The 16013-nt window shown below is 39.5% G+C and overlaps 1 protein-coding gene across 1 annotated transcript in view; it reads right to left on the reverse strand.

Annotated features, from left to right (window-relative positions):
* The window catches only part of LOC136858666 (leukocyte elastase inhibitor), a 120111-nt gene that overhangs the window by 77306 nt on the left and 26792 nt on the right, over positions 1-16013 (reverse strand). Inside the window, exon 3 of the mRNA XM_068228828.1 lies at positions 10660-10836. Within this exon, the coding sequence (XP_068084929.1) occupies positions 10660-10836 (177 nt within the window). The remainder of the gene's footprint in view (positions 1-10659; positions 10837-16013) is intronic.

Genomic DNA, 16013 nt, shown 5'->3' on the forward strand with positions numbered 1-16013 from the left:
GATGACTTTGATACGATGATTTTCCCCGCTGAATGACCATAGACTGCCAATTTATGTTCATTATGAAGAGTTACGAGTTAACTGAATCTTAGAAATAAACTCGGAAACCGTCTTCGTGGTTAACATACTGGCCTTTGGTCCAAGAGGTTCTGGGTTCGATTGCCGGCCGGATTGACGATTTTATCCTTCACTGGTTATATCTTCTGTCTTAGGGTAGGGATATGGGTCTTTGCACTTTCCTCACAGACAAGCGGGTCGCTCAAGGGCGTCAGATGGAAAGACTTGAAAAAGGTCTCTCCGAAACCCACATTCCATTATTATATTTTTATTAGTAACCTCAGGGATTAACACATATTCTTTGGTGAATCTGAAAAATTTGACCGATTTCTATGATATTTCGAAGAGTTTATAAGACTTGTTTTAATGAAAAGTCTTATTTACTGAAGACACTTCATCAACGACATGTTTCTACTGTACCATGATTTAAATTAAAGAGTTAATTAGTGTTGTTGGCAGTCGTTTTAACACAATATACTATTATTTTTCAATGCTATATTAAAGAGTTGAAGTGAGATATATAATATTTTTCTGTCCGGAATTCCATATACGAAATACTAGTTCTGTGGAGAAAGGTCCAAATATTTCTCTTAAAAATACCCTCAGTTAACAAACTGTTATAAAATATATACATTTAAAATTCATAATTTTACATTAAGGGTTATACGACGAACATCTTCTTCAGCACAAGGACACTTAGACACGATGTACAGGGCGAATCACTTTCATACAGGTCAACGTGTTGTGTTCCTAGATGTGTTGGGCGTTTGAGAATTTCAATTCTACGACTATGGTGAAATGAAATGGCGTATGGCTTTTAGTGCCGGGAGTGTCCGAGGACAAGTTCGGCTCGCCAGATGCAGGTCTTTTGAATTGACACCCGTAGGTGACCTGCGCGTCATGATGAGGATGAAATGATGATGAAGACAACACATACACCCAGCCCCCGTGTCAGCGAAATGAACCAATTATGGTTAAAATTCCCGACCCCGCCGGGAATCGAACCCGGGACTCCTGTGGCCAAAGGCCAGCACGCTAACCATTTAGCCATGGAGCCGGACTACGACTATGGTGTAAACCCCACTGAATGAAACAAAACCGTTTCATGTTGTCCGAAACATCCTCATACCATTTTCTTCAAACAGTAGAAGACCCTGAAATGCATGAAACTGCGATATTCTTCATACCAATCACTCAAAACGTTTCGTTTGTTCCAAACAGTTTCAAACATGCAGAAGTTGTGACGAGTCTACTTGTTTGAAGCAAACAATCGGAATCAAGGGCAACTTTCCGTTATTTGGAACATCATTATTCCACAAGGTATCAAGGAAACAAATAATAATAATCATAGACATGATACTTTTTTGCTAGTTGCTTTACGTCGCATCGACACAGATATGTCTTATGGCGACGATGGGACATGGAAGGGCTAGCAGTGGGAAGGAAGCGGCCGTGGCCTTAATTTAGGTACAGCCCCAGCATTTGCCTGGTGTGAAAATGGGAAACCACGGAAAACCATCTTCAGGGCTGCCGACAGTGGGGTTCGAACCCACTATCTCCCGAGTACTGGATACTGGCCGCACTTAAGCGACTGCAGCTATCGAGCTCGGTAGACATGATACTGAATAGGCTTTTGGGCTTATGCCGTGTCGAGAAAATAAGGTGAAATTCTTTACGTTTCGCAGAGAACTGTGTTCTGCGTCATCAGCAGAAAATCTCGACTCACGAGAATGGATTCTTAAACAATGGTTAACAATTAAACAATTCTTAGGGTGACATCTAGCCCTTCACCCCAAGAAAAGGTGCACTGTACTGGCGTAGGATGATGGCCTCACCCCCTTTTGTAACTTGTTTCTGTTTGAAGCGTAGAGTCATACGCCGATCCCACTAAATCACTGGTACCTGGTGCCACTTAATGCAGGTGGCACTTCCACAACCACAGGCATCTGGAAGACTGTCTCTTTCACTGCATATGAGAGAACTAAATTTGTCAGTCAGTAAGATTAAGCCTGTTAAATTTAATGCCGCGTATTAGAGTGGGAAATTCTGGTTTAGTGAATTATCCGAAAGAAAATACTTTTTTGACGTATTTTATCATTCCCCTCGGATTATAGACTACGAGCTTCTTTGAGCTATCATTGAATCCAGGATCAGTACAAACCCTTTACAACAGTGAATTAAAAATGTTGCTTATTTTAGTAGACATGTGTTAGCCATCGTTCGATCGCCAGGCTGCGTACTGAATTATACTCAGTAACAAGCATGTGTTTGCAACTAAATTGCGTTTCAACTTGGAGTGGCCCTTGATTACAATGCGGCTGTAGCAATTAACATATTCTATGAATATTAACGAGCATAACACTGTAGCTTGTAAAGGTAAACACTTGGCCCTCGTCTTTGTACAGAGGGCAATGGTGCTACAAGTTGTAAACACGTAGCGTGTCACGACCAGGGTCGTAACTTGATATCATATGGCATTGTGGTCTATTCACTCCACCTATAACATCTATGTGTTGTACCCAGTCATGTTTATCCATTCAGGTATTGTGCTATTATTTCTTATTACGTCTAAAAGACATTTCCGATCGTTGAATGCGTGTTTGAACAATAACTCTAGTGTATCCCCTAATACATACGAGGGTCGTTTCATAGGGTGATAGGAATTGTTTTATGTTTTGCAATAAGCAGCAGTAATACAAGATCTGCTATATTCTTTTGAAGGCCACTGGAATGTGCTCATCATTGAAATCATTGAAGTACTCAAGCTCCTCAGGTCTTTTTAATCTAGAAGTCGCCAGCGTTTTACCATACTGTGGGTGCGGGCTCGTCAGTTGGATTCCAACTCTTTTCCAATACGCTGGCCGGTATCGGTGTGCTACAAGGGAGGCTTGCAGTAGTGTTTTGTCGGCGCAATATTTACAGTCGGAGACATTATAATGTCCTGCAGAGAATTTCATTTTTGAAAGAAATTATTGCTTTAATATGCATAAAAATATAAAGCATCTACAAGTGTTGTTATAAATTCCGGAACACTGTCAATGCAGAAATGCCTGTATGTGCAGATCATCCTTGCACAGTGCAACACTGTCTTCTTTTAAGCACTTAACGATAATGGCCACTAACACCTCTGCGTGTGTGAGCACACGAGACGCCCGCTTTGCTATACTTCAATAGTTGCTACGAGCCTGTGTTGATGGCACTGACATGAGTTTCTACGATGGTCTAGTTGAACATCGGTCATTCGAGAAAATTCCAGCGGTTATGCGCTACCCCGACGACCATCGTCTGCGGGTAAGGTGGCAATATTCGGAGAGGTGTCATTCTTCCAATGTTTTGGAGAGGCACAGCGATGTTTAACATGGCATCGTGGTGTGGGGAGCCATCGGGTATGATTTCTGGTCATGGCTGGTTGTGATGAGAGAACTTCAACGGCACAACGCTATGTCCCGGACATCCTGCGTCTAATGTTACAGCATCGTGGTGCCAGTTTTCAACAGGACAATGCTCCACACACGAAAAATATGTCTATGAACTCTCTGCGTGATTCTGAAGTACTCCCGTGGCCGGCAAGGTCCCCAAATCTGTCCCCGATAGAACATGCCTGTGTGGGAGCAGCTCGGATGTCAACTCCGTCCCAGTGTCAGTATCCACGATATTAAGGACAATTTACAACAGTTGTGGACCAGCTTGCCTGAGGAGAGGATACAACGACTTTATGGCAACATTTCCGACCTAATAAGTGCATGTATGCAGACCAAAGGAGGTGCAACGATGGGTTCGTACTGCCAAGTTCTTTTCAAATTTGACTCGATATTGTAATCACTGAAATAATATCACGTACTTTCTCGACACGTGGAGTTCCACTTCGTTTCCTCCTCCTCTTCTGGGTGCTTCAATATTTTTGTCAGGCAGTGTATATAGATTAACATAGAGAAAAAATTACCCGGGCTAAAGCATAACGGACACACAAAAAAAGATAAATTTACTCCGAAAACCAGAATAATAAAGTGAAACACAACATCAAGTTAAGTCATGCAAGTTCATGAATCAGTAACACTGTTGAACGAAGTCACTGATCATGGCTGAATATTTTATTCTGTCATTCGTGTTCTCCAGTCACTTACAATTAAACTGTATTTCTTGGAAAGTCTTTTAGCATCTACGCTATTGGGAGGTGCACAAGTGCATTACAGAGCTGCCTGAGCAAGGTCTGGGTATTTGAAATTACTTTGCAGGCAGTCTACATCTTAATATTTATGCTTAATTTGTACCAGTTGGGAAAGGACATATTCATATCCGCAAAAAGATTATCCATATCATACAAAGAAAGTAGGACGTCTACTTTACTTTCACTTACATCTTTAAAATACCTTGACCGGGCGAATTGGCCGTGCCGTTCGAGTCGCGCAGCTATGAGCTTGCGTCCGGGAGATAGTGGGTTCGAACCCCACTGTCGGCAGCGTCGAAAATGGTTTTCCGTGGTCTCCCATTTTCATACCAGGCAAATGCTGGGGCTGTACCTTAATTAAGGCCACGGCTGCATCCTTCCCACTGGTAGTCCTTTCCTATCCCATCGTCGCCATAAGACCTATCTGTGCCGGCCGCGACGTAAAGCCAGTGGCAAAAATAAAATATTTTGACGATACTCGGCCAGCAGTGTCACTGCTCTTCAAAAAAATACAATTTGACACATTTTCTGTCATGTGACTCCTAAAAAAAAAAGGAAGCCATTGGCTTTACGTCGCACCGACACAGGTAGGTCTTATGGCGAAGATGAGGTAGGAAAGGGCTAGGAGTTGGAGGGAAGCGGCCGTGGCCTTAATTAAGGTACAGCCCCAGCACTTGCCTGCTGTGAAAATGAGAAGCCACGGAAAACCATCTTCAGGGCTGCCGACAGTGGGGTTCGAACACACTATCTCCCGAGTACTGGATACTGGCCGCACTTAAGCTACTGCAACTATCTAACTCGGTAACTGCTAAACATTTTGTTGCTATTATGGAAAGTACATTCTCCATAAACTTGCTTTGCATTTTGATTTTTAATATTTTAATTTGAAAACGAGTCCGTGAATTGTAACTTATCTGCTGTAACCATCCACTAGCACAACATTTCAGCACAGTGCATAATGTTAACAACTCATCCCTTATGTTCACAAGGGTGGGAAGAGTACTCCAATTGTGTAATTAATTTACTAATATTAAGTGAGCCCTCAGTCACAAATTTAGCCTGATACTGTACTTCAAAACAGTGACATCCATCATTAAAATTATTTAGGTGATATTAAGAAATTCTCTTTAGACATATTTATTCAAGGAATGAAAATGTCTCTTAATGTACCTATATTTTAATATAGTCCACAGACTGAAACCGTGAATTCCAATGTGTGAGTACAATTTGTGTACAAAATGGTTTAGTTTTGATATTTGTCTTTAATTAACGTCTCCAACTAAGTTTGCCTCGTGAGCTATGCTTTAAAGCATGTCCCCATGTATTGAGCTAAATCTGATACCAAAAGAAATGTCATATTTCTTCCTGCTAAAAGTAATACCATTTACTTTGTCAAGAAATCTACAAGTACCTACAAATACAGTATGTCCTGGTTTAATTTGTCATTATGTATTTATTTAACCATTAGATACAGCCTATGGGGGGGCCATTTTACAATAATAATAATAATAATAATAATAATAATAATAATAATAATAATAATAATAATAATAATAATAATAATAATAATAATAATAATAATAATAATAATAATAATAATAATAATAATAATAATAATAATAATAATAATAATAATAATAATGTTTAAATAAGTGTAAAAGATAACAAAGGTATAAACAACAATATTAAGTATCAACAATAAATAAACAATTATTAACAATAACAATGTTGCAACAATGGCAACGATAACTGGCAAGCTTCGGTTACAGAATTAGGAAGAAGAAAGATCGAGGGTTCGACGGAAGGAAATGGAAACTTGGAGTGGACTTCAAAGGAATCTTTTAACTTTTTGTTGGAAGGATGCGAAAGGTGTGAGTATGTCGATATCGGTTAGTGAGTTGCCAAGAGTATTGAGACGGTGGAAGATAGAGCGTTGTTGTAAGGTTAGGCGCGGACAGGACACCTGATGATTGCTCCGGTTGTGTTTTGGGCGGATAGGAACGTGTATAGTGAAGTACGCCGGAAGAGTATTACATTTGGTGTAGCCATTGATTAATTTGTAGAGGTAGCATAGATCAGAGAACAGTAAACGGCTTCTCAGTTCAAGTATACCCAGATAGTTCAAAATGTCAGATATAGCGTAGTTTTGTTCTTTAAAACAGGATTACGAGTGTTAACAATGAAAGTGCAAAAGTTAAAAATACTATTTAGTTGAGATATATTTGTGATAGATGATTACCAAAGAGGGGGAAAATGTCAATAATGGGGAGAACATACGATACAAAGCAAAATTTTAAGGCGTTAATACCGGGGGTACGCATAGGTTAGTTTACAGTCTATTATAACTCCTAGGTCTCTTAACTGAGAAGCCGATTGCAATGTATTTCCCAGGATGGTATAGGCAGTGTTCATTCCTTGCTTCAGTAATGAAAAACAGATTGCATTGCATTTCTTAAGATTGGGAGAAAGATTCCATTTCTTAAACCAGTCACCACACGAACTGAGAACAGTCTATAATTCATCACAGTCATCAGGCGTAGACACTTCCCTTAGGATTTTCAGGTCGTCGGCGTACAAGAGGAAGGAACACTGACTATTTTTGATGCAGAGAATTACGCCATCGATATAGAGAACAGAATACTGTTCTGAGATATACCGGATAGCACAGATAACCATGATGAGGCAGATTCAGGGAGTACCACTCTTTGTTTTCTGCCGGAGAGGAAACTTATCATCAATGGCAAGACGGGGCCATGGATATTAAATCTGGTAGGCGCTTATGAAGAAGAAGTGCGTGATCCACTGAGTCGAATGCCTTGGCTAGATCTATGTAGATTACATCTAACTGAGATTTATTTTCTATTGCTGAAATGATGTGGTGATTGAGAACTGTCAGGTTAGTGAGGCATGATTTTCAGGAAGGGAATCCATGTTGTCCTTGAGATAGGTACGGCAGTGTGAAAAAGAGGCGTCGGCGGTGGATTATTCTTTCAAAGATAGAGGATAGTATGGGGATGATAGATATTGGGCGGTATGGTGAGATATCACTTTTGTTGCCAGATTTGAAAATATGTGTGATATCAGCTTGTTTCCAACCGTCGGAGAATGTACCAGTGGCCATACGCTGTTTTAAAATTGTAGATAACGGTGCACAGAGAGATGCAGAAGTATTTTTGAGGAATATAAGGCTAATACCATTGGGCCCGGTGGAGCGGTTTATTGGGAGACTATTGAGAATATTTTGAACTTCGTTAGGGATCGTGGATATTTGTGACAGTGAGCAACTGCAAACGCTATTGGTCTGTGGTAGTTCTGTGATAGGTGCGGGAGGGTTAAAGGTGGAGTGAAAGTATTCATTTAATTTTGAGACCTTAATTCAGTTGGAACATCATCGCTATGTATTTTAAGATTCAGTGGTACCCGGAGTGACTTTCTACCTGATGAGATGAGGGTCCAAAAATGTTTAGGGTTGTTTTTAAGGTTTCCAGTTATAGAAGTGATGTGCCGGTTGTAGTAATTCGTAAGATGCGATTTTGACATTTTCCTGAGGTGTTTAAAAGTATGATACGCGTGTGAATTGGGGGTAGACTTCCAGAGTGACCAAGCACGAGTTGTGTTCTTTAGTAGAAGTTTAGTTTCGGCACTCAACCAGGGGGATATTTGTGTGTTCTGGGTTTGGAGAAAGGTACATGCTATTTAATAGTGGTAAGTATTAAATCATCAGACAGGGAAACCGCACTGTTGACGTCACGCTTAGCTGAAAACCAGCACCAAGGGAAGGATGACAAATCCTGATTGTCAACTAGCAAGTCTACTTTACTCCACAGAGGAAATGCTTGCCTCGCAGCGGGTGGGAAGTCTTTATGTCGATAAGCAGGTAGGCTGAGGGTAGCTTCGATTGAGTCATGGTCAGTGTTAAGAATGTTTCTGCCAACAGATACACTGACACTAGTTTCTGTAGAGAAGAGGAGTTCCAATGTTGCCAGATTTCTGGTGGTTTCTAAGAAGAACTGATGTAGATGAAGGGCGTTTATGAGTTTGACAAAATAAATGAATCCACAGGGTCGGTTACTATTCCAGTGGTTGTAGATTGCCAGGATGTGTGTTAATTGAAATCGCCGATTAGTCAACATTAAAAACACATGTGGTGCGTACTGAAAGGAGATAACATACAATAACAGTGCTACGCTTGAGACTTTTTAACCATTTCAAAGTGATCAGATCTTTAAACATTTGTTAATATCTTCACTTTCATTTTATACTTTGACCAGCAAGCTCATAACTTGTTTATATTGTTTTAAGCATTTAACTTTATCCTATTAATGTCATTTACTAAGGGTCTATTACATGTACTACATACTTCTATATCTTTGTTCATACAACCTGTTTCAACTGATGATGGTGTCCATAGACACCGAAACCGGTACTGAATAAAAAATGTTGTGATCATTGTAACAATATGTTATGTATTCAAAAAAGGTGGATCAATCAAATTTCCTTCTGTTGTATGTTATCACCGATTTAGCACAATATCGTTGGATTTATTCAGAGCCAAAACCGTTAAATTAAAGCAATCTTCTAACGCTGTGATATCACCGGAGGGTGAGCGATAGAAGCAGCCAGCTAACAAGTTTTTACTTCTGGAGGTCGTAATTTCGATCTGGTTATCTCACATTCGGTTTCTAGGTCGGGACTCTGACGGGCTTTAAGTTCTTTACTGACTGCAATCATTACACCACACCCACGCTTACCGGTACCTCTGTTTTTATGGAACACTGAAGAGTTGGAGGAAAATGGGAGTTCACCGTCCGAAACAAAATCGGGTAACCAAGTTTCAATGAAACATAAGATGTCAAACTCGCTAAATTCAGGTTCACTGAGTACACAGTCAGTTAATTTGTTTTTCAGACTCTGGGTATTTTGATAATAAACATTAAGTGGTCCTGGATTTAAATGAACGTCGCTAGAAAGAAGAAGTAAGAAAACGTTCACAGTACTTGAGGAAGCATGGCAACCTTTCAACCTATCACTGGAAGAGAGATGAGTATGGCAAAGCACAGGAAGATCAAAGACGGACAAAGCGGAGACAATATAATGCCGTTCAGCGAAGCACAATAGTAGTATTGAATCACACGACAGTTCACTTGCTTCAGGGATGGTTGTAGAAAGCACAGTACGACACACTTCTGTACACAAGAAAGTAACACGTCGGAGGTGCAAAAGCACGACTGTTGCCAGTTGCTGCCATCTTGCCATATTGTCACATATTGTTCAGAATGAACCGATGAAACTTCTTCACCTCTTTGAAGTTTCGTCTGCAAATATAACAATTGGCTCTCCTTCTAGGCATTCCTTAATCTCAGCTTTCATTGCTTCTTCGCAGCGAGGAATATAATCACGTCACAATGTAGTAGCCTTTGGAAGACCTCCCGATCCGGACATGTATCAGGAAGCGGTAAAACGACTTGAGCACAAGATCTCGACCATGGGTGTTTTATATACCCCTAAAATACATTCAGTTATTTAATATCTGAAGTAAAGAGTAAACGCGCAAATGTCCTCGTTAAATTCATGGATTTCTCTTAGATTTTGAGAATCGGATAAAATTAAATACGCTGTATACGACCTTAAGATGAATACTTTTAGTAAGTAGGCTACTCTCTATACCATCTTAGCGCTTCTTTACTTGATCTACGCGAAGGGAATGAAAGGGGCGGTCGATCAACGAGTTTCAGGAGGGATTACTTTCCGCATTCCAAACGGTGGTCAAGCAGTCAAAAACAAGCCAAGGGTGTGTAATCTCATCAGTTGAAATTTACAGAAGAAAGGAATGGAAAATGCTTTTTTTAAAAAAATATCGTAAATTTCACATTTATAAAATATTTCAGCATAATTTCCGCATTTTAAATCGATTTTGCATTTTTTGCATTTACGAAACACATTCAAAATGGTTTACAGATCGTGAAAAATTAAAGTACAAGTAGGAAATTCTTCCTGAATATTTCGTGCTCGCATTTGCGGAAAATCATACCTCTACATATTACTCGTCTTGCTCCTTGGCTGAGTGATCAGCATCTTTGCTTACGGTTTTAAGGGATCTAATTCGACTCCCGGCTGGATAAAGGAATTTGAATTATAAGCTATTAATTCCCGTACACAGCAGCTGCCATCCTCCCCTTCTCAGAAGTCGACACCAGCATCATCATATCTATATTTGTATGACCAACAACTAGAAATCACTTCTATGGATATGCTATGATGCATACATTCAGAGTTCTATGGATTATCACTGAATAAAATCTTATGTTATGTCACTGAGGAACATGAGAACATAATTCAATATATGTCTACAACAATCACTCACATATTGAGAACATTATTCTTGTTGGTTTATTAATATTTTTCTAATTCAATAAACTTAAAAATAGTATTACCTGCAGTTCGCGTAAAAGGGAATAGAAGCCTATCTGGACGGCTGCGAAGTCGTCTGGCAGCTGAAGAAGTCCTCCCAGTTCGTGAGCTGTTCTGCCTCCTGATCCTCCCCACAAAAGCGACATTAACACAGCACTTAGTGGTGAGATCACGAAGTTACCTTGCGTAGAACTCAGTGCCTGGAACATTTGACTAGATTGTTTTACTAAGTGTAACCAATAAAAGTAATACAATATTAAACTTAGGTAACAATTTAATTCGTACATGTTAATGGGGAAATTACTTGCATGAGATTGACTGACCTCCATAGCTGTATTATTGCACTATGAATTCATAACACAAAATATATCGTTCTCATTAGCAGCATTAATTTTCTTTTGAGCTCAAAATGATTCATACAAATTTCACCACTTTGATGGAATGATTTCAGTTCGAAGGACAATAGTGGATTGTTCTTCCATAATGCAGTTACATCTATGTTTATGCTTCGTAGAGTACCGAGGCTATAGACCTTAGTCGTACTCAAGGATTTTGAAATGAAGGATTGATTATTAAAAGCAAACAAATGCGTTTATGTTGACAATTGGATTACAGTGTACATTGAATTCATTGTTCAAGGTACTTACAGGGGTTATACAAATAATCTTTCACCTTTGCTGTTCAAAGCTTACATGGATCATTTGCCGGAAGGTATCAAATTGCAGAGATGGATTCAATTAGACGGAAATGCAATAAGCATTTTGGTCTATGCCGGTGATTTGTTCTTAATGGCAGATTTTGCTAAAAGCCTGCTATATATGATAACTTGGAGCGTGAAAATATATGGGTTGTGAGTCTGATATGAAAATAAGTATTTCCAAGACAGAAGAGCAGTGTGATTGAATGTCAGGTCGGGAATACAAAACTGTAGTAGGTAGATTATTTCCAGTATTTAGTGTGTAATCCCGCAAGATGGTAGGAATGTAAATGAGATTGTATCAAGGTGCTACAAGACCAATGCGTGGAGCTCGCAGTTACGATCAACGGTATATTGTAAGAAAGAAATCAGCTCTCGGGCGAAACCACACGGTCTGTTTTCAGATCGACTTTGCTGTATGGGACAGAGACGTTCGGATATACTGAGGGTATCGTAATAAATATTTAAAAGTGAAAGATATGAAAGGATCGGGAATGATTGCATGCACCAACAAGTGCAAACAATATCAGGAGGATACGTGGAATAAGGAGAAAGGTTAAGTTTGGAATGAACTCGATGGATGAAGCTGTACGCAGAAACCTGTTTCGGTTGTGAGGTCATGTGAGACAAACAGAGGAGGATAGTTCTCCTAGGAAAGTAATGGACTCGGTCATGGAGATTAAGAGAAGTAGAGGGTGAAAAATGACTCAAATTTTACCGATTTAAAGGTAAGAGTTATGGGACGAAAGGAGGCCACACAGATGGTTACAAATAGAGGATTGTGGAGGCGTTTAGTTAATTCACAGACGTTTGACGTTTGAGGGAATGCATAACAGTCCATAATAATAAGAATTATAATAATATGTTTAAGTTACCCTAATTACTTTTACGGTTTCTGAAGACGCCGAGGTGACGAAATTTAGTCCCACATGAGTTCTTTTACTTGCCAGAAAATCTACTGACACGAGGCTAACGTACTTTGAAACCTTCAAGTACCATTGAACTGAGCCAGGATCGAACCTGCCAAGTTGGGGTCAGAAGGCCAGCACCTCAACCATCTGAGTCACTCAGCCCAGCCATAATGATGTAGAATAAAAATGAGGACATAAAGAAGACAATGGAATACGTGTCATATGAGTTCAGAAATGTTTGTGATGACTTGGTGCTACTGCCTTTATGCGAGTAAATCAGTATCTAACAAGTGCTTCAAATTTCTTTAATTGATGTAACATTATGTTGATTTTTAGACATCCTGGTCTCTTATTATGCCTGCCCCGTGGTGTAGGGGTAGCGTGCCTGTCTCTTACCCTGAGGCCCAGGGTTCGATTCCCGGCCAGGTCAGGGAATTTTACCTGGACCTGAGGGCTGGTTCCCGGTCCACTCAGCCTGCGTGACTAGAATTGAGCAGCTATCTGACGGTGAGATAGCGGCCCCGGTCTAGGAGGCCAAGAATAATGACCGAGATGATTCGTCGTGCTGAGCAGACGACACCTCGTAATCTGCAGGCCTTCGGGCTGAGCAGCGGTCACTTCGTAGGCCAAGGCTCTTTAAGGGCTGTAGTGCCATGGGGTTTGGTTTGGTTTGGTCTCTTATTATGCATTTTTGTTCAACGTTCTTTATTTTGAAGCCTTTTTAAAGAAAATATGCTGTATCCCATTTTATTTTGAGTATAAGAACTTGAAATCAATATAGAAACAATATTCAAAATTTTAAGAATTTTGTTGAGTTTTTCGATAATTCGGATATATACTTCAGATGAAAGTGTTTTTTTATTTATTTTTGGTATAAATTATTGACATAAGAATTCAAATAAGATATATATTTTACATTTTTTACTTTATTTCAGTAAAACACTCTTGGAAGTTTTCGAAGATTTCTGGAAATAAAATTGCTTAATATTTTTTAAAATTGCCTTTAATATGGGTTATGCACATATTAACAAAACTACTCTATAATCTCCTGTCTCTTCCTCGGCATCGCCTTCTGTCCGAATATGATTAACTCCTAACACATCCAGACGCATCAACTTTGCTGACTTAGCCAGCTCTACTCTCTTCTTTCCACAGGCTCCCTTAGTATTGATAGCTCCTAATCGAATTCCACTCAGTTTACCAAGTTGATTCCAAGAAGTCCCTGGCCTATCAAATGGAAGTGGGACTTCGTTCGTCCCATAGATTTGAGGCTTTCTTAGAATATTCTGAACTAAGTAATTTCCTGTAGGGCCTGCCCTACTTAGTCTACACATAGTCCCGGTCAGAATATCTCCTTTTTATGGGTTATGGACCATTATATTCCTAATGTAATCTTCAGGATGAATGATGCCTTTCTTCCATTTTTATTTTGGTCATGCTTCTTCAACCATATCCAAATTAAACAATAAATAGAATTTGTAGCTTAAACTTTTCTACAATGTAACTGAACCAAACTGAACATTATATGGGTATAGGCATTTGAATGTTATATTGCTTTACGTCCCACTAACTACTTTTACGGTTTTCGGAGACGTCGAAGTGCCGGAATATAGGACCGTAAGAGTTCTTTTATGGGCCAGTAAATGTACCGACATGAGGCTGACGTATTTGAGCACCTTCAAATACCACCGGACTGAGCCACGATTGAACCTGCCAAATTGGGGTCAGAAGGCCAGCGCCTCAACCGTCTGAGCCACTTAGCCGGGCATAAGGATTTGGTTACATGTTTCCACCTGCAACTGGATCATCAGTTATAATAGTGTAATCAATCTTTATTGCAAAAAGTTATCCGAGTCACTGACTGAGGAATTTTCCGAACTACACAAAAATTCAACACCTTCAATGTTATTTAATTTATTTTCCGGGTTGAACCGTGTTGTACTTGTACGCATATCACGTACAGTTTGCCGACGTTTCGAATACATTGCAGTATTCATTGTCAAGGCGACTGAAATACCCCTATACTGCAATGTATTCGAAACGTCGGCAAACTGTACGTGATATGCGTACAAGTACAACACGGTTCAACCCGGAAAATAAATTAAATAATTCTTCACACCGTGGAAGCTTCACTTCTAAGATACCTTCAATGTTGTTCTGTAGGAGCCATAACTTAGGGTCTTTTCTTCATTAATATGTGATTCCTTAAGAGGAAAAAAGGGCTTGGTTAAGTCAAAACCCACAAAAATATTACTCAGGTTCCTTTCCGAAATAAGCTTTTCATATGCATGTCAATGCATGTGTCACCCAGCCGATCGGTATCTGACGCTTCTTCTGTCTTTCGAACGCCAGATTCAGTTTTAATAAAAATCTGCTGGTGATAGCGACACTATTAAACTGCGAGATCAAGAGAAACATTACTAAAATTCTCTACGATGCTGATAATTTTATTTTTATTTACTATTATTGTTAATTTTAAAGGAAAACTTCCATAATCTTTTATTACATGACATCTTTCGTACTCCATTCTTTTGTGAAAGCTAAACTTGTATAGGTACAACGATAATGTACATGCTAAGAATACTAAGACATACTAATGACCGTGTATATCTTCGTACGAATACCGAAATGTCGTCCGTCATGACGTAATTTCGGTTGATGAACAAGTGGTACCGTATAAGATGGACTCAGCGGCGGATCTGAAGATTCTTTCTTCTATTTAAATAGAAGGCAATCAACGTACAACATCTGTTGCAAACAAGAGGCAATTTGGGTACATATTAATAGGTAAACATTAGGTAAAGTGAGGAGTTGGAGGTAATTTAACCCCAGCGCTGTTGTTAATTTATCAAACGATGCTGATGACCATTTAGTTAGGTTAGGTTAAGATTCACTATGTATGTATGCACTGTACAGGAACCGGTGAGAAATTGATTAGTACGAGTAGGAAGATAAAAATTTGAAAACGCTAACGAGTCATTTGCATGACCCTACTTCCCGCTTAGCCCGTTATAAACTCTGTTACTGCTATTTAGCTCCACCCATTGCGATCAGGTGACCTCTCCTGCGGTATATCATTTCCGTGACACCCGATTGATGGTTTTACAATCCCAATGCCTTATCTGGGAAGACGTGAAAGATGTAGTCCTCAAACAATAGTAATATAAGATGATGACCATATTATGAATTGCTGGGCAAGTATATTAAGTCCTCAGACCGAAGGCTGGTTCAATTTTCAAGATTTCAACCATCAACTATCTTAGAAGAGATGCAGTATGGGAAGTGAGGAGTCGCTTTCCTCATGGAGCCGAAGATGGTATTACACAGCAGTCTGACAAACCCACTTAAATTTGAAAATTAACTGACTCTCTAAGTAATACATTCACGCCATTCATAAAGAGAGGCTGGTTGCGTTAGGAACAGCATTAATAGCATCGCTCTTACGTCAGTCATATTCTCGTCAAAGCGAAGGATGTGAATGTGACAGGTCTATAAAAAAAAAAAAAATGTTCTCACTAACCCATCCAAGAACACACAATGCATTGTAAACATTTGAAGAAAATTATGCTGTTCCCGTCAAAATGATGCTTTCCACGTAAATAATTATGCTTCTTCTAATAGCCAGTGTCATTCCTACGATATGTGTTATTTTCAGGGGATAATAATGGTGAAAGATTCCGAGACATTCAGTCAGGTGTTGGGGCGAGCTGAATTTCTTTTGTTTTATTTGCCTTTTCACTCTCTGCAGCAAAGTGTGTGTGAGAGATCA

The sequence above is a fragment of the Anabrus simplex genome, chromosome 1 (assembly GCF_040414725.1).
Source record: "Anabrus simplex isolate iqAnaSimp1 chromosome 1, ASM4041472v1, whole genome shotgun sequence".
Lineage (NCBI taxonomy): Eukaryota > Metazoa > Arthropoda > Insecta > Orthoptera > Tettigoniidae > Anabrus > Anabrus simplex.